Source organism: Platalea leucorodia (genome assembly GCF_965183815.1).
Source record: "Platalea leucorodia genome assembly, chromosome: 9".
Lineage (NCBI taxonomy): Eukaryota > Metazoa > Chordata > Aves > Pelecaniformes > Threskiornithidae > Platalea > Platalea leucorodia.
This window is the reverse complement of record NC_138831.1, coordinates 49,815,510-49,835,779: the sequence shown is the minus strand read 5'-3', so window position 1 is coordinate 49,835,779 and position 20,270 is coordinate 49,815,510. Positions and strand designations below refer to the sequence as shown.

General features: G+C 45.1%; 1 protein-coding gene across 1 annotated transcript in view; it reads right to left on the bottom strand.

Annotated features, from left to right (window-relative positions):
- The window catches only part of SMAD3 (SMAD family member 3), a 78,153-nt gene extending 68,224 nt beyond the window's left edge, over positions 1 to 9,929 (bottom strand). The window contains exon 1 of the mRNA XM_082321182.1: positions 9,475 to 9,929. Coding sequence (XP_082177308.1) covers positions 9,475 to 9,680 — 206 coding nt within the window. The 5' untranslated portion in view covers positions 9,681 to 9,929. The remainder of the gene's footprint in view (positions 1 to 9,474) is intronic.
- Between the last annotated feature and the right edge of the window lie 10,341 nt (positions 9,930 to 20,270).

Sequence of the window (20,270 nt, the reverse complement as noted above, 5' to 3'; positions counted from 1 at the left end):
ATCTAGGCCATGCAAGAGGAAACCCCTGCTCCTTCCTGTATTTGTATAGCTCTGCAGCACGGGAGGTGGGAAGGGGGCTCAGGGAGAAGCACATTGTAAGGGCTTCACCACTGGTATGCAAGCTGGTTAAAAATGGTTAAAAAACAAAACAAAAAAACCCCACAGTGAGAACAGCCAAATGCCGCCTTCTGCACAGGCACAGGACCAGGAGCCACTGCCAATGCCAAACCCACTGCCAGTGGTATCTCAGCTACAAAACGTGGAGGGCCTCTGCCAAGCCACACTAGTGCCCAGCAGAAAACCCTCAATGAAACACGAGCGAGAACTCCTCCAAAAATGAAATGCTTTGCAGAGAAGTATCATTTTCAACAAACTTCCAGCTAAATCCTGCCTGGCCTCCTGCCAGATTTCCAGCCCAGACCTGACAAGTCCAGCCTTCATGGGACTGCTACGCGCTGCAGCCACGCAGGGTGCCCAGCGCCGAGCCCTCAGGTCTCGCAGGCTCTGCTGGGCAGGCTTCAAGTTCTGCAAAGAAGAACCCAAAGAAGAACCCACAGAAGCCCCAAAAGCCCTGAATTTAAAAGAGAAAAACAGATAATATACAACCTACAAATGCCTCTATCCTCCATTTTCAGTTCACTGGTTTCTTGTGCTGGCCTGACTCTCCTTTCACTTGCATGTAAATCAGAAGTAAATTTACTGAAATCCATGTAATTATACAAACACAAAAAGAGTGGGAAAAGACTCAGGTTCCAGCTGCTTATTAGCCTTTCTTTTAGGCAAAGAGTGCCTTTTCAACACTGATATAATTTTTCAGATACTGTTACACGTGTTATACAAACTGGCTATGCATCTGACTCAAGGGGAACAACAATTTGTTCAACAAATAATAAGAAGAAAAGGACCTTTCTGTACAGTTCCACATGTATGGAAACCACAGACTTTGTATCTCTATGAAAAAAACCACATCTGGTCTTTCCGAGTATAACAAAATTAAAGGTGCTTGTAGTTGGGTCTTCCCACACAGCAACACTTAAAATCCAGTTATGGAAGGAAAGGAAATTTTGGGAAAAACATGTTCTCTAGCCATAAGCAGATAAAGCAACAAGAGTTGTATATTCGACACAAAGAAGCACGCTCATGTTCCACACACGTCTTCTACTAAGCTCAATATTTTTCTGAACTTTAACTGTTCTACATCTGGGAAGAGTAAGTGAATTTCTCTTTTCATGTTCAAGCAACTAAAACAGGAAGGATAAGGTTTTTCCTCTTTTCTTGTGAAAAAGGAGAGTCAGTACCAGCATCCATCATTCAACCATCGCTGGCTGCAACTTCACCACAAAGCAGGAAATTTCTTCTTGACTTCCTTTTTCAAAAAGATTGTGTTATGGTTAATGAACGTCACCAATTCAAAGATAATCTCCGACCTTTCCTATGACACAATTTATAAGCAAAACTTTAATTAAATTTTCAGATTAGATAACTACAAATCATGAAGTGAGCTAAAGACGGTCCACTTAATACCTCGACCCTGAGACTCTCCTTCATGAGGACCCTGAAGCATGGAGGAAGCGAGAGCCCCAGGCAGATTGACCGACTCTTCTGACACCTTGTCCCCTACAACCTCCTCTCCATGATACACAGACCTCACCTTTTGTAAAGTGATACACTTTCCTCCGGAGATCGAAAAGCAGATGCTCTCGTTCCTGGGGTCAGGCACACGGCCCATCCGTGGTGGGTGTGCAGGTGCCCTAGGACAAGGTAGGCACACACAGACCCCAGCCACACGACTACCTGAAACGTGCAGCTTCTTTGCCCTCATAACCTCCGTGCTGAACAGCAACTGGGCCGTAAAGGTTTTTCTAGCGACAAATAAAATTTATCAAGATCACCTATTCACCTTTCCTAGGCTTACACAGGTTACATTTCTAACAGGTAGGTTTTATTGGATTTTTAAGCATGTTCTTTCACGAGGCTCACCAATGAGATTTATCATTTTATCATGTCTTCCACATCAACAGCAGCCCCTAACACTTTAAAAATGCAATCAAATTTACTCCTCGTGGGAAAACACGATTCTGAACGCAAGCAGGTTGAAGAATCAAACTCACAAGGAACAACTACCCACTTTGTCCCCATGCCTCCCGGTGTCCTTTCCCCAGTGCTGCTCCCACCCACTGACATCTGCTACTTCAGAAGTGCATTCTTGACGGAAGCAAGGCCAATATCAGCAATCATCGCTCACACTGAGTAATGCCTGTTCACGTGGAGATTCCCCACTGTAGAGAACGGAATGGTGGTTCAATATTTGGAGGAACTGCTGGGGCACACAATCCCACAGATTTCCTGACCTACTCATTTTGAATGGCCTGAAGTCTGGCTGCACCACAGCCACGTAGGATAGAGAAACCTACCTTGTCACTAAATGAGCAAATCTGGATACCCGAAACAGTACAGCTACAGCAGCTTCGGTTTAACGGGCTGCTTAGCTGACGACGACGATTTCCTATTCTGGAGCTCAGACAATTCCTGGCTGATTCTCTAAAAAGCAGGGTGTTATTATTTCTTACCTGGCTGGGCTCTTCTGAAGATAAGGGTTACCCTTTTTTATTTTTTTTTTATAGGGCTTCTATTACTATGCACAAGTAGTTTATTCCTGCTCACATTTGTGACCTGTGCTTCTGAAGGATCAAGCCTTTAATACAGAAAGAAAGAGCTCTGGCTTTTTATTCTGTTCCTACAGAGCCACAGTACCAGCAGCAAGCAAACTTTCCTGCTTGCCTAAGGGCAAGTCCCGTCATTCTGACAGTGGTAGCAAAGAGATGCGTGAGCAAATGAGGATCAGGTCTAAAAGGCTTCAAAACATCTTTAAAAGCAGTATTAACTGCAACAATTGACACATTATTGTCTCTTCAGTTACACAGCAAGTTGCGCTACCAGTGACAAGTACAAGAGCCCAATTATTAACAACTTCCTTGCCTTTATGTTTGGACTCAAGTCGCAGTAACAAAATGTAATTAGCAAACATTTGCTAAGCTTGGTGGAGTCAGCCTGCTAGAACTAGAGTGTCTGGACAAGAACCTCTGCCCTGTCTTTATTCCCCTCGCTCCTGTCTGCTCTCTTCACTGCCAATCAACACAATCAGCTTTGGACTGGAAAAAGCTTTTTACACAGCCCATCAAGGCAGACAAGGACAAAAGTTAATTAGAACTATCCATAAGCCTTACTGGAAGAGAGTGCTGCTTCCCATCCCTGAAAATTTAATTGCACTCAATAGAGGAAAGCTAGAAAAATATAATAATAATAATAAAAAAATAAAAAACAGGAAAAGATAATTTGGGAATAAAATCTGATTCAATTTAATTCAAGCACCGTTTGGCCCTATTTATTCCATAAAGTAGTTCATGCAGGATAATGGCATTATTGTGCATCTAACAGCATTAGAAGCTCCTAATAAATTAACAAGTGAAAATTAATGGCTGCTCAGTCCATTAAATCTTGTTAATTTTATTTTTGTTGCAATAATATAGCAATCACAAGTTTACATTATTAAACCAATATTTATTAGAAGAGCTCATTTTAATTGGATCCCTGATGTGATAATCCCGTACAGTGTGTATTTCTTGATTTCATCAATTTTTTGCATTTATTTCTCATTATATTTAAATGAATGCAATGTTCAGGGTCTTTTCCTAATACTATAAAAGTTAAGCAACCATTTTAAACATTTTCTTTCACAAAGATTCAACACTTACCACACAATATAATGAGAATCTTGTGAGTCCTTTCAGAAGCTATTTTAAATATTTTAGTCTCTTGAGAAAGGGGGGGAGAAAAAAAGGCAGAGAGATGAATATTTGAAAACATCTCAGCAAATAGTCAAATACATGTTTTCCCCTTAGCCTACCAGCATTCTATATAAACATTGCTGTGTTGTCTTTCAAGTGAAGAGGAGTTTTGCCACCAGTTTTAACGCAAAATGTTAGCTGGCCTGCACATCTCAGGAAAAACAAAAGGTTTTGAATTGTATTGGCTGCTGACAGAGAGATCACAAATTTAAGACATCTTACTAAGGGCTGGGTCTGACGTGCTACTCCAGCAGCAGCTACTTTGAGGGAAAGGGCTGCAACGCCGGACAATATTTCTCCCTTGACCTCCCTCCTTTCCCCAGTTCCTTCACCTCCGCCAACGTAACTGAACGCGAAGCTGCTCCCTAACTGGTTGTATCAACATTATTGCTTTAGCTTAACAGTAGTGCTTTGGTTTTTAAAATGGTATAGTGTGGACTAAAAATCAACTACACGCTATTATCCAGGCTCATATAAGAGGCAGTGACTCTGATGCAAGGATGGGGAGAAGAAGTTGGAGGGGCTGTGGGGAGCAGAAACCTCTGTGCCTGGAAAGAGGGGTTTGACCTTTGGGGAGATGGCAAGGAGGAAGATGAGAAAGGTACTGATGGACAAGTGGGACTGCAGGCAGAAAGTACACCTGATTAAAGGCCTGTGCCCACTGTACCATATTTTCACCTTTAGACCTGATCTGCAGTCACACTAATGCCACAAAAGCTAGTCGCAAACAGATTTGTAAAGCGGCGTCCACCCTGCAGCTATCACTGCCACAGCTAAACTAGCTCATGTGGGTACTGCCAGCAGCACAGTTGTGGCAGCACAAAGGTTAGGACAGGGCTGTAAAAACCTGCCCATAAAGCTAGGTCAGTGCATAGGTTAGTGCACACCGTTCCCTAGCAGTAAAATTACCGGCAACAGGGAGCTAACAAGGATAATGGCAGCTTGACTGTGTTTGCACACAGGGACTGTACTGTAATCATCTCCAGTGCACCACCGTTACGATAATCTAACCTTAAGACACTCTTAAACAACTCTGTGCAATATTAAAGCTCCTCACACACAGGGACAAGCCAAATTGAAAAAACAAGGTCGTTTAAAATTGGCATTAAAAAAAAAATATATGAATTTGCACATGAACACACAAAACTATGACTGGCCCTTTGCTTATTACTGAAACCAGATGGGCACCACTCTCGAAAGGAGAACATACTTCACAGTCTCGCAGACAGCCTCCGCCACTTACTATATTTACAGTTTTCACATTCTCCTGGTATGGAGGCAATCCTAAGGACATGGTCAATTCTTGTAAATATCGTGCAGCCAACTACCAACACAACAGAAGGTATGCTCACACCCAAGATGTTCCTAAAATCACTTATGTATTATCCCTGGTTTTCCCCACCAAGATATAAATCATTTAAGGAACACCTTGTTCAGCTGCTTTTAAAAAGCAAATGTGCCATGTTTCAATTTCAGTTGGTACATTCTATCCTTATCACATGAGTTCCACAAGAAATAACACCCATTTCTCTTCAAAACTATTTTCTAAATTAAAAAAAAAAAAACAAACCACTACTTAAAAGAAGGTGTTCCTTACATGCAAGAATCCCGGCTCCTCTAAAACCACTGGTGATATAAAAAAATAAATACAGTAATAGGTGCAAAAGAAAAATATGCATATGAAAATATATCACAAAATGTCATAAGATTTATGTCCTAATGTGTGTAGTTCCACTAAAGCTCTTGAAAGAAAGCATTTACTATCTCGTCCCATATCAGCGAGACTATATATACTGCACAGCTTTTAGAAATTACTAAGTGCTCATCACATGTTCCTGGCTTCTGCAGGTCAGGCCCCTATATACATTAAGAGTTAAACACTCATCACAGTTCAGCCTAACGCACTTTATTTCTAGGGCAAAATGCTGACAGTTTGTCAGGTGCACGGTATGGCCTCTCTTCAGATCAGGAATTGTATTAGAAACTCATTGCTCTCCTCCCAAGGATGAAGTCCACAGGGTTCTGTAGGTATGTAGCAATGTCAGCTGCAGACTTTGCTGCCGTCGGATTGCACGCTTATCGTACTCTTTGGTCTTGGAAGCAAATAGAGATATCAAAAATTCAAAAAATCTGATAGCAGCTGGAGTAGACCTAAGCTTGCTCGCAGAGCAAATTAGAGAGGCCGCAAACTCAAAGACCTGGCTGTGCTGGGGTAGGTGCTAATGGCGCACTATCCTCAAGCTTGCCTGAAAAGTGACAAAAACGTCCATCGTGAAAGCCAGGCTTTCAAGGTCAACACAACTACTACAAAGGATATATTTCAATGGGCAAAAGAATGTGTATTTTCAATTTTATCACCCAATACAGTACGAAAAAAGGTCTTACTGCCATGCAGACCCAGCCTGCTACAACTCACCAGGTCAGCTCCTGACACCAAAGCCCACCACCTTAGTGCACAGAGATTTAAAGGCAGCTGCCTTCTGGAGAAGGATGGACTTTGGCAGCCGTGCACCAGAGGAGGGAGGGAGGAAGGTCCTCTAAACCAGCCATTCTGTCCAGCACCGGTAACTGCGGCACAAGAAACAATCAGATGGTCTGAGACTGGTAGGTTTTTCAGGTGGAAATTACTTCCTGCTCCAGCAGAAAAAAAACAAGAAGGAGAAATCCTGTCAGCAGAGCATTACACTGAAATCCTTGAAGGCCTCTCCAGTCTTTTGCTGTCCGCCACAGGTCCTTCCAACAGAAAACCTGGGGCCTGAGGCGTCTGTCACATCATCTTACAAACGGAGCACTTGGAAAAGTAATACATGCTGAACAGATATGCAAGCAAATAAACTACTCATGGTTTAATAATCTGTCAGGAGCTAGAATGTAGTATGTATATTTCCAATTCCAAGTACATAAAAATGACAGCAGGAATAAATTTGGTATTCTAATTCCTTAGCCCTACAACAAAAATTAATTTTTTTCTTGTTCTTTCTTAAACCAATCCCACCTGATCCCTGCAGGAATTTGCTGTGTAGCCCTTATTCCCGTGAGCAATGTTTCTGCGAAGCTCAAGCACTTTCACATCTGAAACTTGCTTGGTCTCATGGATACAATAGCTAATTTTGGACTTACCCTACTCCTGCTGGGCCAGAGTCATCACTGGCATAGCTCCACTGTAATTCAGTCTACCGATGCATTACAGACAATGCACAACATGATCTAATCCTTAATGCCCCCCTTTCTCCCCTCCCAACATACTTATTTGACTAAATAGTAAAAGGACATATGTAGAATTACAGAATTATTAAAAAAAAACCAAAAAAAACCAAAACCACCACCAACAACAAAAACTAAAACCATACTAAAATTGTCTTGCAAACACTAATTTCTAGTGACATGATAATCAGATTCACAGACACATTAGGACAAGCAGCACAGTCCAGAGAAGACACAGCTCTTAAAAGTCACACAGCCTGGTTATAGCTCCAGCTCTGCCACTGACTTCTAGACAAGCTGTTTCACATTTCCACACCATTCCCCAGTCTCTGATATATAGATATTAACCTCTCACTACGCTGCTGCAGAGGGTCCAGCACAGACTAACCTAACCACGCTCATTTGGATCTCTGTAATGTACATACTGAACAGTCATAAAAGTACATATGAAGTGTCGTGTTTAACAACTAGTGCCAAGGCATAAGGAGCTGCCATCAAAATATGCTGACACTTCCCCCATACCAAGGTTTAAGATCTGCAGGATCCAGGCTCTGTGTCACAAGTGAACATGAAACGTTTTAATTTCTGTACGGATTTCCTTTAAGAAAGCGAGGTCTAGGAGAAACAGACACTCACTTCTGCACAGGAGGAACAGCCAGGACAATCTATGGAGGTGCTAAGATTTATGACTTGTGATATCTGCTTGTGTTGTTACTTATTTTAAAGCTTTAAAATTATTTTTCTAAATTAAAACATCATACTCCACCCATCTCTTTGCTTCCCTTGAATCACGACATATCAAAACCTTCCTCCCCTATCTAAACCACCTTGTTACTAGTAAAAGAAGCACCAAAAGGCTTCATGCTCTGCTCCCTAACAGGTCAGCATCAGCTAGACACAACACCCAGGTCACATCATCAGGGCAGCTCAAGTCATTTTCTTCTTTTAAAATGGTAAGTATTTCAGGGAAGTGGTTTAAATAGGGTATCATCTATGTGGAAAACACGCTGCTTACCAAGAATTTAAAAATATAGGGTTTAAGGCATTTGTATCAGGAGGTAGCTCTACAGGTTTTGATTTCTGCTTCAACTGGGCAAAGCCAGAGCAACTCTAACAAAGGCTGAGAGGTCTATTTGCATTACTGGCCAAAATCTAAGCCACAGTCATTCACCACCAAAAAGATAAGGATGCTTTATTTTTCCTTTAAAAAAAACCACTATCATTGTTGGAAGAAAATTTTAGGAGTTCCAAATACCCACATTTCTAAGCTACTTGCTTCACTTTTTCATGCAACAGATGCTGCTTTGTATTAGCTACTGCATATTAAATCATTCTGACAACCAAGAAAGCGTACATTTGTTTGTGCGAGAGAGAAGCATGAATACACACACACACAGATATCTTCTCACGCAGAAGCATACAATTATGCAGCATTCAAATATTTGGGATGAACTTTGGCCTTTGTTTAAAAAAAAAAAAAAAATACCCTCAAACAACAATCAGTAACAGAATCAGCAGTCATCTGGCTGAGCTCACAGAAACCAGCAAATCTTCAGCAATAAAACACCACTTGTGACCAGCTATTTGAAAGTTACTTGGAAAATTTTTCTTAGATTGGATGCTTATATACACGTCCTTTATGATTTATTATGGTCTTATGGATCGATCTCGGAATGGAGGCTAAAAGTAAAATCTATGTTAATTCAAAAAAAGGGGAAAAAAAAATCAGTTATATTCACTCTCACATGCTTGTTTTGCACTCCAAACAATCCCCTTCAGCTATGCCATTTGCATTCCCGATTTAAAAAGTAATTTGAAAACATATGCATAGCAGGGCTCTAAATCACCTCTTCAGAGTAATATCTGTCTAGCTAATATGGAAGAAACCAAGCAACCCAAACAAAACCATTTTCCCGATACATTAATCAAAAGAAAATCTCAGTGTAACAGTAGTAGAGAACACGCCGAAACTTTTGACAATGAGAGTATCCACAATAACTGTAATCCCGAGCGCTTCCAACTTTTTTTTTTTTTAATCTCGGCTGGAGACATATTTTCTCCCCTACATTCCCTTCTTACTTTCTTCCTCTCTTATTACTAGACAGTAATCCAATTCTGTAGCCAGTTATTTTTTTTTTTTTTTTAACTATATATAGAGCCAGGATAGAGCATGCAGGAGAGGACTAACACCGCACCGAAGTGCAGCGGGGCTGGAAAGCAAACCGAGCCCTCCGCCAGGCTGTGCCAGAGCACGCCGAGTCCCTGGGGAGGACGCTGCTACCGAGGGGCCCCCGAGCCCCCCGCTGCCCGCCCCGGGGGGACCCGCGGCGGCTCCCGCCCCGCCCGGGCGGGGGGCTGCCGTGCCCGGGCGGGGGTGACCCCCGCTTTGTGTGCTCCCCACCGCCAAGCAGCCCCCCCCTACCTGGGGATGGTGATGCACTTGGTGTTGATGTTCTGCGTGGTGATCGCCTTCTCCAGCTCGTCCAGCTGCCCCGTCTTCTTCAGCTTCTTCACCAGGCTCTTCACCGCCTTCTCGCACCATTTCTCCTCCTGCCCGTTCTGCTCCCCTTTCTTCCAGCCCAGGAGCCGCTTGACGATGGGAGGAGTGAAAGGCAGGATGGAGGACATGCTGGCTCGCCCGGCAGGGCCGGCAGCGCCCCGCCGCTGGCTCCACGCTCGCCCCGCCGCCCCCCGCTCCGCTCTGCTCCGCTCCGCGCAGGCCCCGCCGCGCCGCGGGCAGCACAAAGCCCGGCCCCGGGCGGCGGTGGCCTGGCCTGGCCTGGCCTGGCCCGGCGCCGCTCCGCTCCGCTCTCCCGCCCCGCCGGTGCCTCAGCGCCTCGGGCCCGCGGCACCAAACTTTGCCCGGAGTTCGCCGCCTCTCCCCGGCGGCGGCGGCGGCAGCTCCCTCCTCCCCCTCCTGCCCCGCTCTGTGTGCGCGGAGAGGCGCCCACTCCAGCTCATTCCCAGTCTGTCTCTCATGCAAATTGCCTGCTGGCCGCCCCGGCCCGGCTTCCACCCCCTCCTTCCCTCCCAAACACGCTCACTCACGCCGCCGAGGGAGGGCGGGGAGGCAGCCGGCCCGCCGGGAACTCCGCTCCCCCCCTCCCCGCCGCCGGCAGCAGCCCCCGCGCTCCCGGCCGAGGCCCCCCGCTCCCCGGGCGGGACGGGGCTCTCCCTCCCCCGGCCCCCGCTCCAGCGCGGCGCCCCCTCAGCGGCGTCGCGCACCCGCGGCCTTCCCGCCGCGATCCCCCCCCTCAGAGCGCAGGGCGGGAAGCTCCCCTCAGGGCCGCCGCGGCGGGAAGGAGCGTCCTCGCCCCGCGCCGGGAGACCCGCGGGGGGCTCTGCCCGCCCGAGCCGCGTCCCCTCGGTCTCCCCACAGCGCGGAGACCCGCCGAGGCGGCGGATCCCCGGAGGGGGGCCCGCGGTGCGGGTTCGTCCTCCTCAGGGCCGCCGGGGCCGTGGGCTCACAGGGTCAGCGCGGCCGTAAAAGCCCAGAAGCCGGCTGAGGCGCGGTGCCTGGGACAAATCCCACCGAGGGGGAGGCAGTAACATAAACACAAGTGACAAAGTCCCCTTCGGTGAGGGGAAGGGACGCAGGGTCTCCCCGGGCAGGGTGGGATGGACGCGGCCCCCGGCCGCGGCCGCCTCCTCTGTGGAAAGGTGTGTTTCCACACCGAGATAGCTGAACACAACTCGGTCAGCCGCGCTCAGACAATCGGCAGTTTTTGTTTCAACCCCTTTCATTTACTATTCCATTCCCTCATCTTTCCACACCGAGCACCAGGTACCCGAATAATTTTTGCCCTGTATCAGGCACAAATGACACCCTGGAGATGTTTACTACCAGACCTGGTCAGAAATTCTCAGACGGAATATTTTTGTCAGAGCAGTTTGTTCAGATCTAGGTGTTTTGTAGAGATGCTTCGGTTTTGGCTGACTCAGGGTGGCATCCAGGTGAATTTCTAGTTTCTGACGTTCATCGCTGGACAGACGGGGCTGTCGCACTCCCCGCTCTCCAGCATCGCCCCCTCCATGCCGAAAGGGAGCCCAGGCCCTAAAAACCACGTGAATACAAACCATAGCTCCTCAGGGCTCCGGTTCTCTGATAAACCACCCCGAAATGGTGCCAAGCGACACGCATGGCAGCCTGGCAAGCAGCAAGGAGGCTGGGGGCCACCTGCAGAGCCACCAGGTGCCTCCGCTGAGGCTGTTTTGGGTTTCTGAACTCCAGCTGCTTCACAGCTCCGTGCAACAGCTGCCCAGGAACAACGGGGTAAACATTTCAGGGGACCCGGCTCCCAAATTCTGAGGTTTTGAGCTGAGAGAGGCTTCCCAGTTTTCTCCATCCTACCAGAAGGGATGATGGTGAGCCCGAATTCGGGAAGCCTCCGGGGCTGCTCGGCAGCTCCCAGACGCGCAGGTTCTTGCCAACCCACGTTCTCATATTCCAGGTTCCAGTGCAACCCAGTGGGGAGACTCCTCGAAAGCCGGCATCCAAAATCTTCCCGTGCCTGCGGATTCAAAGCAGCCAGCCATACAGATTGCCTTGTGGCAAGTTAGGAACCAATGGTTCAGACAGCGTCTGAGGCTGAGAGGCAACTGGCTTGGCTTTCACAGGGGTTTAAAACAAACAGTGTGTTTTATTCCAAACTGACCGTACCAAATTCTGAAATATCAATATTGGGTACAAATTAAATATTCCCTTCTCTTTTTTTTTTTTCCCTCCAGCATTCTCATATTATTCCCCAACATGCATTCCCTGAGTGTCTTGAATTTTGGAGGCTCACCACTAAAATTTTGGAACGTTGCCCTGACCCAGTTTTTTGGCTGCCTCGATTGAGATGCCTGAAGTAGAGAGATGTGGAACCCCTGTAGATGATCCCAACATCATTTGAGGAAACAGCTCCTCAATACCTCTAAAACAATGCAAAAAATTTTTGACACTAATTACACGAAAAGCAGGGTGCCTAAATTACTGACTGTTGCTAGTGCCATTGACTTGCTGCATATTTGTGTTTTTCTGAAAAGGCCTAGTTCCTGGTAGCTGCTGCTTAGTTAAGAATTTGAACTTTCATTTTAAAAAAAAATAATTTTCCCCAACTTTAGAGAATAACCTGGATATATGAACCAAGTGAAACACAGATGGTGAAGTTAAATACATTTTTAATGTAGAAATAAGTACTTATTACTTTAAACTTCAGCACGTTTACAATTGTAATCTTTTTCTATTTTCGTAGTTCTTGGCCCAGCACATTTTGCAACTAAAAGAAGCCCAGAAGAAGGCTGAGCGTGAAGGACCTCTCTCAGACCTGGCAAGTCAGGGTGATCGCAGAGCAGGTTTCTGCTGGGGACCGTATCCATTTCTTTCCAGCTGTTCTGGCTAGAAAATCACAGGGACTGTTCCAGACTTTTTTCATCCAGAAAGTTTGCGATCATACTCAAATCTCACCTCTACGCTCAGAATTCACGCTGTGACCTCAGTTCAGCAGGGCTTCCAGAATTTTCTGTGCATATTCACGGGCTAATCTTCCCTCCATTACAGTCATATCGCAAGCGATCGACCGGGTAAATTTGAATAAGGGGAAGGAGGGAAAGAGCGCAGTGGTTTGCTCACACTTGTACAGTGATTTAGTGGCAAAAGGGTGAACTTGCTAAACGCTAAATCGAACTCGGGCTCACTTGCCCACAATCTCATAAATGAGGTGTAGGCTGCTAAATCACTGAGCTAAACTCTGGGCCACAGCAGCACTGTGAGCACTACTAAAAACAAATAAACATTTGGTTTCAGGATGTAGAATAAATTTTTAAGATTAGGGACATTACATTTTACGGAACAGCTCGTGTGCCTGCTGGGGTTACCTGTCGGAATAAACTGTTCTATGAAAAGATGACTTTCTGAACCCCTAGACAGTAAACCTTTATTTCAAAGGCTTTTGAACACTCTCATAGTGGAAAAATTAACAGACAGGAAAAGACGGGACCTTCCCAGTTTTGCATGGTCTGGATCTGTTTGCTGGTTTACAAAATGTCTGACGTCTTGGAAGCCACCACTAGGCAGGATAAGTTTATGCATTTATTTGTGACACAATTTTTTCTTCGTGTTTTAAAAGTCATTATCTTTGTATGTTTGTGGCGTAGTACAGGTTCAGGGACTTCACTTATCGCAGTTTGTTCTTACTGAAAAATAAATATATATACATATAGTCTGCAATAATGTGACAAAACCATATACTTGGTTCATATACTTGAAGAAAAAACCCATACCCTTTACGGCTATCTTGCATCTCTTAACCTTTTACTAACACACTAGCACCTTAACAATTGCTAAACAATAATCTCTACATGCCTTGTTTATTAATAGGACCAATGAATAGGAACAGAATTTAAACTTGACTTTCACAAAGAGAAAAATTTGGCTTTGATTCAGGAACAATATAAAATTAGCATGAGAAACAAGAAGGTGTCCTCTGAAGCTCACGCGCGCGCCTATGTACCTTTACAAGAAATATTTTTACCAGCTTTTGAGACTGAAGAATAGCTTCTGTGCTTCACTCTGTGTTCCCTTTACGTCCTTCAAGCGGTCAGAAGGGAGCGAGGGCCTTTCGGGCAGACACGAAGCTGGTGCCATCCACTCCCGCCGCTCTCCCCAGCACCCCGCGTGCAGGGGCGTGCTGCAACAGGCAGGCTGGAGGAAGCCTGGCCAGAGCATGCCGGTCTCTGGCTACGCTCAGCCGACAGGCGGTTCTTCGGGGAGCCCGGTGCCTGCTGAAACAGCTCCCGGGCTGCCTGAACATGCAATTGTGGCTAGTTTGAAAATCAGGGAGCGGTTGAGAACCAGCTTCTAATGTACTGCCCCATCTCTCTTTCACTCACTTAATGAAATATTAAGTATAATTTCCTATGTGGGCATTACCTGTATGTGGAAGGGAATTTTGCGATGGCGCTGACCAAGACAGCTGAGAAGCAGGCGGACAACCTGTGAAGTTCAGAGCTGATAGGGATTTACTGGAGCAGCTAAGAGGGCTGTGACCTCCTCAACTCCATTTGCTCCCCGTTAACGAAGTAGCAGCCACACTGAAAGGCAAGATAGGCAGCAGTGAAAATGAGGAGATAGATAGTTTTGAATTGGGTTATATTCATATGTCAACTTATAAATAAGAGCTCTGACATTTAACTTTGAATCTATGTCACATATAATATGCATAAACAAGGGAAAGTGTGGGAGCTTTCCTTGGTTAAGATAATACATATATATATGTATATAGAACAGCATTTATATGCAAGCAAACCTATCTTAATCACTCAGAACACACCTACAGTAAAATAATTTTTGGGGTTAGTCATGAAAAAAGCAAGGTCATTCTAAGTTAATGTCTTCAGACTGAACTTCAATGCTGTGAAACAAAGCTCAGACAAATCCTTTCAGGGTATAGCAATTATTCTTCCCTACATGTGAGAAAACATACACGTATACGATAAAAAGTTGCTTTGTTGAAAATTCATAATACTTAATACACACACGCTAATTCACCTGCATGTTCCAAGAGGCTCAGAAGCATAAAAATCACACAACCACCTCTGACCGAAGGTCTAGTTAAGCCAGAATCCTGCCTGTGACCGTGGCAGTACCTCTTGCCTAAGGAAAAAATACAAGGCAGCAGCATGTCCAGATTGATCCTTCTTCTAATATACTCTCCCAATTTTTGGTAATTATTTGTGTAGGCACTCCTGAACCGGAGTTGATCTCCCCGGAGAGCCACGGATAGGCCGCGCCTACCAAGACCTCTCTACTTCTGACTTGCATGGACGAGTGGCCTCCACTAGACCCCCGTGCCCCATCGGGGACACAGAATAGAGCTACTCTAAAGATGAACTAAAGGTGTCCAATGAAAATATATTGCCTGTAAGATTCCCTCGTTTCTTATTTTACAAACTGGACAGTACTTGGTGACCATGCAGGAAGAGAAAGGGCAGTGTTGTGGTTAGGGCAGGTGAGTGCTCTCCTGGGAAAACGGAGTTTTCCCCTCTCCGTCACTGCTCCCGCGTGATACGAGGCAACTTCAGCCCAAACGGTGCGTGTTTATTGTGTGCACCTCGCTCTCGGGAGGTCTGGCCGCTCCCCTGGGGTCAGGTCTGCAGCGGGGCACACACAGCTGCACGGGAAGCTGCTGAGAGCTCTGCTTCAGTAAAGCGGGACGTCCTGGTGGTCAGGGTCCTTGAGGACCTCCTTAAAAACACACATCTAGCAGAGTTTTGAAACTGGCAATCCTAATTCTGGTTCTCCCTGGTCATTGAAGGCTTGGCTTTGAAATTTTAATATGCCCTATATGACAGCTCTTAACACAATTTACATGTGTCCAGTAAGTGACAGGAGATGGCAGTCAATAGCACGGAGGATAGTTTTTTGGTTTGTTTTTTTTTTTGTTTCATGAGAGACAATAAAGCGTCTCGCTGGGGACACCACGGCATCGTCCCCTGCGCAGCTCTCGGAGGACAGGAGAGGTGCACGCAGGGACACAAAAGCCTCCCGAGGCTGAGCCCTCGGTTGAACCACAGTCACTTGGATAAGGCCTGATCTAATCTTTACAAATGTGTTAACAGCCTGAAATTAATATGCTTTCAATTAACCTGGAGATAAAACTGTCTACTAGCATAGACATCCACTAGGCCGTGCAGATATCCTGACGGCATGGAGTGGAGGATTTTCAACACCCGGCTCTACGAGGTGGCAGCACCTGCAAACGCTCAGCGCTGCCGAGACTTTGCATACAAGTAGCTGCTGTCAGGCTGTTCCGCGGTGCGATTGCATACACACACACACAAACACTTGCCTGTTCCACATCTTGCAACCTGAAATTTCGTATTTTTTAAAGTATGTCATGTGGTTCAAATTCTCAGTTATAGGGAAGTTTCTACTGATAAGACATTTCCTCTGGTCTGGCAACCTCCTCTGGTTGCTAGAGTGACCGGGGCCCAGGTAAAATTACACAGATAGTCTCTCGTGGTACAAAAAGCACCAGCAGAAAAGCTGCAGCCAGAAAAAGAAAGGAATAGGCCAGGCCCCAAAGCCCCAAACACAGAGGCTCGTTGCAGGTAACACAAAAACGCCAGCTCCCAGCCACAAGCATTTCATTTGGGATTCTTTTCCTATGTCCATATATGACTGTCTGTCCCTTCTGAATTCCTTGCTGTGTCTACACCCTTTTCTTTGCCAGGGCACATCTGTTAAAGTCTTCATTTTGGCTTTTGAAGTGGGCATTTTAAATCCAGCTGAACTTTAAAAAGGATCCTGAGCAAAGGCCTTTAACACGTAAATATAAATATATTATTTTTATGAATAGGCCCCTGTTTTCACATGTTCCACTTGCAATGGCCTCTTGTCCACAACTGCTGGCAAGTCAAACCCTCTACGGGAAGAATACACTTCTGGAGGAATACACTTCTTGTTGTGCACAAGGGAGATTCTTAAAGAAGACTTTAACCAAAAAATTCACCCGTGCTGCAGGGGGAAATCCCACTGTTGTGCTGCGGCCTTGGGGAGCAGAAACCACCCTGGCCAACGTGCTGGCACTGACCCCCCCAGCACTACAGGGAGCTCCTGCTCCAGGTTCGAACTGCGTGGCTCGCACACCGCCTGCTTGCCGCGGCACTTGTGCTGAACCCGGGCAGAGCTCGCGGCTGCCGGTAACGTACATCCGTGCACTCACACCCCAGAGAACAAACGCTTTGGATCTCAGCCCTGCCTCACCGAAGTCAAGCGGGAGTTCACTAATTTCAATTACTATAGAGTTTAGCCAGTAGTTTTTATGTGGTGGCTCCTCTACATTAAAACCAACAGTTAAAGGCTGCTTACTTCTTCATTTTTGAGGTTTACTTAATTAAGAAGTGCCATTACCCTCTTTTTTGTTTTAATTCTTTTAACCTGAAATGCAGTTGAGGCCCCACAAAGGGACTGTCATTCTTATCTGAATCAAGAATCCTCTTTAAGGCAGCAGCAGTAAAGGAGTGGCGTGGAATTATTTGCCCATGAATAATATGTTAATATTTATACATAGCTTGCTTAGATAAGAAAAACAACTTGAAGATTTATGGGAGAAGCTCTGTATGGCCATGCTTTGTGGAGCAACTTTTCAAGCTCCACGTAGAATCTCAAGTGTTGATTTTGCCTCCTGACAGTTTAATGTGTAACCCAAGACAGTGCATTCTTCAGGATCAAAAAGAAAAAAAAAAAAAAAAAGTGTAAAAAAGGAAAATCAAACCACTACAACATGCCTGCTCTTCTTTTCTACTGGGAATTTCAATACATTTTGAAGAGAGCACACTCACATTAATACGGGGATCCTCAAACACAGCTGAACTGGAGAGAGTCCACGAGCTGTGCATGCACATATACAAAACCCTTGAGTTTACTTTTATCTTTAGTCTTCTTCTGGGCGCTTGCTATTGCAGAAATGCAACTTTTTCTTTTTCATAAGATTTTTGTAGAGCTCAAGTCCTACTTAGGCTATAGGAATGGCACAGAAGGGGAAGAGAATCACAAAATCGCTCCTGCTCCACGTGTGCGAGAGGAGGGATGTTTACTCCTTGTTTATTTGTTCTGGGGGGGAATGAAGTGCTTTGTGTGAGGGCTCTTTGCTAGTGAGGCTGAAACGCTCTCAGGGCCCTGCTAAAGCATTGCCAAGCCTGTCAGGAGAGGGGAAAGCAATCTGGGCAGACTGCCCTAAATTAAAATGAAACTCAAATCAAATTCAGTTTAAGCACATAGTGTAGTACTTGATATGGAGGCTAAAAGCAGAATTACCAACTCAAGCATTAAAAACTCCTGAGTCAAGACCCCAGCATATCATCAAATGGGCTTAAAATTGTAGCAATTAAATTAAAATAATAACGCTGCTTCCTTTTTTCTGCTCTTTTTACATCTCAAAGGGTTCATGTTACCTACCTTGTCTCAGCCCACATAACACATGAAATGAGATGAAGGCTGAGGTTCTGATGCAAGTATATGTTTCTGGGAGCTAAGGGCTTTAAGAAACATCACCTGTGTGAGGCTTGCAGTAAACTTGTGAGAGGTAGGAACAGTGCAAAAGAAACCAGAGCTGTGGAGAAAATGCAATTAATTATAAATTTACCTGAGATACTGAACAAATTAAGGAAACCTCAAACACTGCTTTATTGTAACATGCTGGGATCCTACACTATTTATTTATCCTTTTAGGATGAGCTAACCAGCAAAATTTGGACCTGTATCAAGATTTCAAACCAGAGCTCAAAGCTGCCTACATAAGGCTTCTTGTTGGTTTTGATATGAGGTTTGGGGAATTTTTTAATGATAATGCCACCTCACTCGTTATAAGGCTTTTTGTAATGTATCAAAGAGCAATTTTTTCAATATTGATGGTCTTTCCCCCCCACAGAGTTGGGAGTAGCATTGAAAATCACATGCTTCAGCACTCAGAGAGGCCCTGTGAAGTTAATGGAAGCCAATTTAGGCACCTGGGTACAGCCTTGATAGAGATTTTCAAAGGCACATGTGATTTTTATGACCTTACATCTATATTTTGCCTTTAGAAATCTCTTTCACAGCTTAACTTCAGATACCTCTTCATGAAAACTCTGTCCTCTGTTTACTTATTAGCACTTACAGATGTCCTTTGTAGATTTACCTATTTTAAAGTCACTGAAACAAATGCTGTGAGTTCTGGAGGGGGGAGTGAAAAGTAAGGAGGCTAGAGATAATTTCAGTTACCTAACATTTATTTGACTTAGTCATGCAGAACTGGATCAGTGCAGCTGATACGGAACGATGATTAAACTAAACCCTGAATCTATATTCCCATGTGATCACCCTCATTATCTCTGCTATCAAGGTTGAGCTGACAAGTAACTTTTATTTAGAATCAGCCATACTTCTTTTCGCCGCCTACCCCAGAGGCACCAGAGTTGTTTGCAGCTCCCCACTTAGAGAAAGTAAAATGTAATTTACGCCTACAGTGCAAAGAAGGAGCTGGCTATAAGAGAACTGGCTTTTTTATCTTGGGGGGGCTGATCCAAAACCCATTACAGGCAAGAAATCAGAGTTTGTAAAGATTTTGAAGATCCCTGGGTCAAAAAACACAGAATGCTATAAGTCAGTTATTAAATATCCATTGATTCCTTGCTTTCTCGTAGACATTCACATAAAAAATGCATATACATTTCAGTATCACTTGTAATACTGCATAAATTGTTATGGCCTAAGCCCAGAACACTTGACCTTTAGTCATGTAGACAAACTGCTGAAAGTAAGGAGATTTTTATAACAAGAGGCTGAAGAAAATATTAGTAACGCTGACTTTAGGCAGAAATTTCACTATGCTATATACTTACAGGACATTGAATGTGCTGCTAGATAAAGCATATGTTTAGTAAACGGGCCCGTATCTCTGCTCTGGTCTGTAGAGGCTGACCTCCTGGCTGACCTTTCTTTTAGTGGAGCTGACTCAGTAAATGAGAAATGGTTAACTCGCCTCCCGTACCATCACTCTTTCTGACCAGATGCGGTAATGGCAAGCCGGAGGTACAAAGGTTCACAGAACCCAGCGTTTCCAAAGAGATGCACTATTCTTAAAAGAAAGGAAGCCAGGCTAGAAACTAAATTTGCAATGAAAGGGTACAAAGAGGGTCTTTTTCAACTCTGATTTCTGGTTTTGGTTTTGCTTGTGTTTTCTGGCTTGTTTTTTGAAAATTTAACCAAGCTTGCTGAGGTGGAGTTTGAGGCACATTCGAAATTAGTCAGCTCATTTTTGATTTCTTCTGACGATTCTGAGAGTTGTGAGTTTTCCTCCGAGATTGTTGAGTTGTAACCTGGGGATCTCTTGGGTCTGGAGCCTGGCATCGTGTGGAGGGTGGCTTTTACGCGCTGCCCGGTTGTCCATAGTTCCCACTGGCTATTAAAACGGGGGCTGGGGAGCAGGGGGGAGGAGGCTACAAGGGTGCTGTGAGCAGGGACGAAGAAGATCCCATGTCAATGTCATTTCTTCATCATCCGTTTGTGCTTCTATGGGAGGAGAATCCTGAAAAGGGCCATTGCTGCTGGGGCTGCGAGAGCGGTGCAAGGCAGGATGAACACAGAGCTGCTGCAGTGCGAGGCAGGATTTGAATGGATTTAGGTAAGCTGAGAATTTGGCCTTTGCTCTGCATTTTGTTGGTATTTGGTAACCTGAGTGACTGTGCTACGTA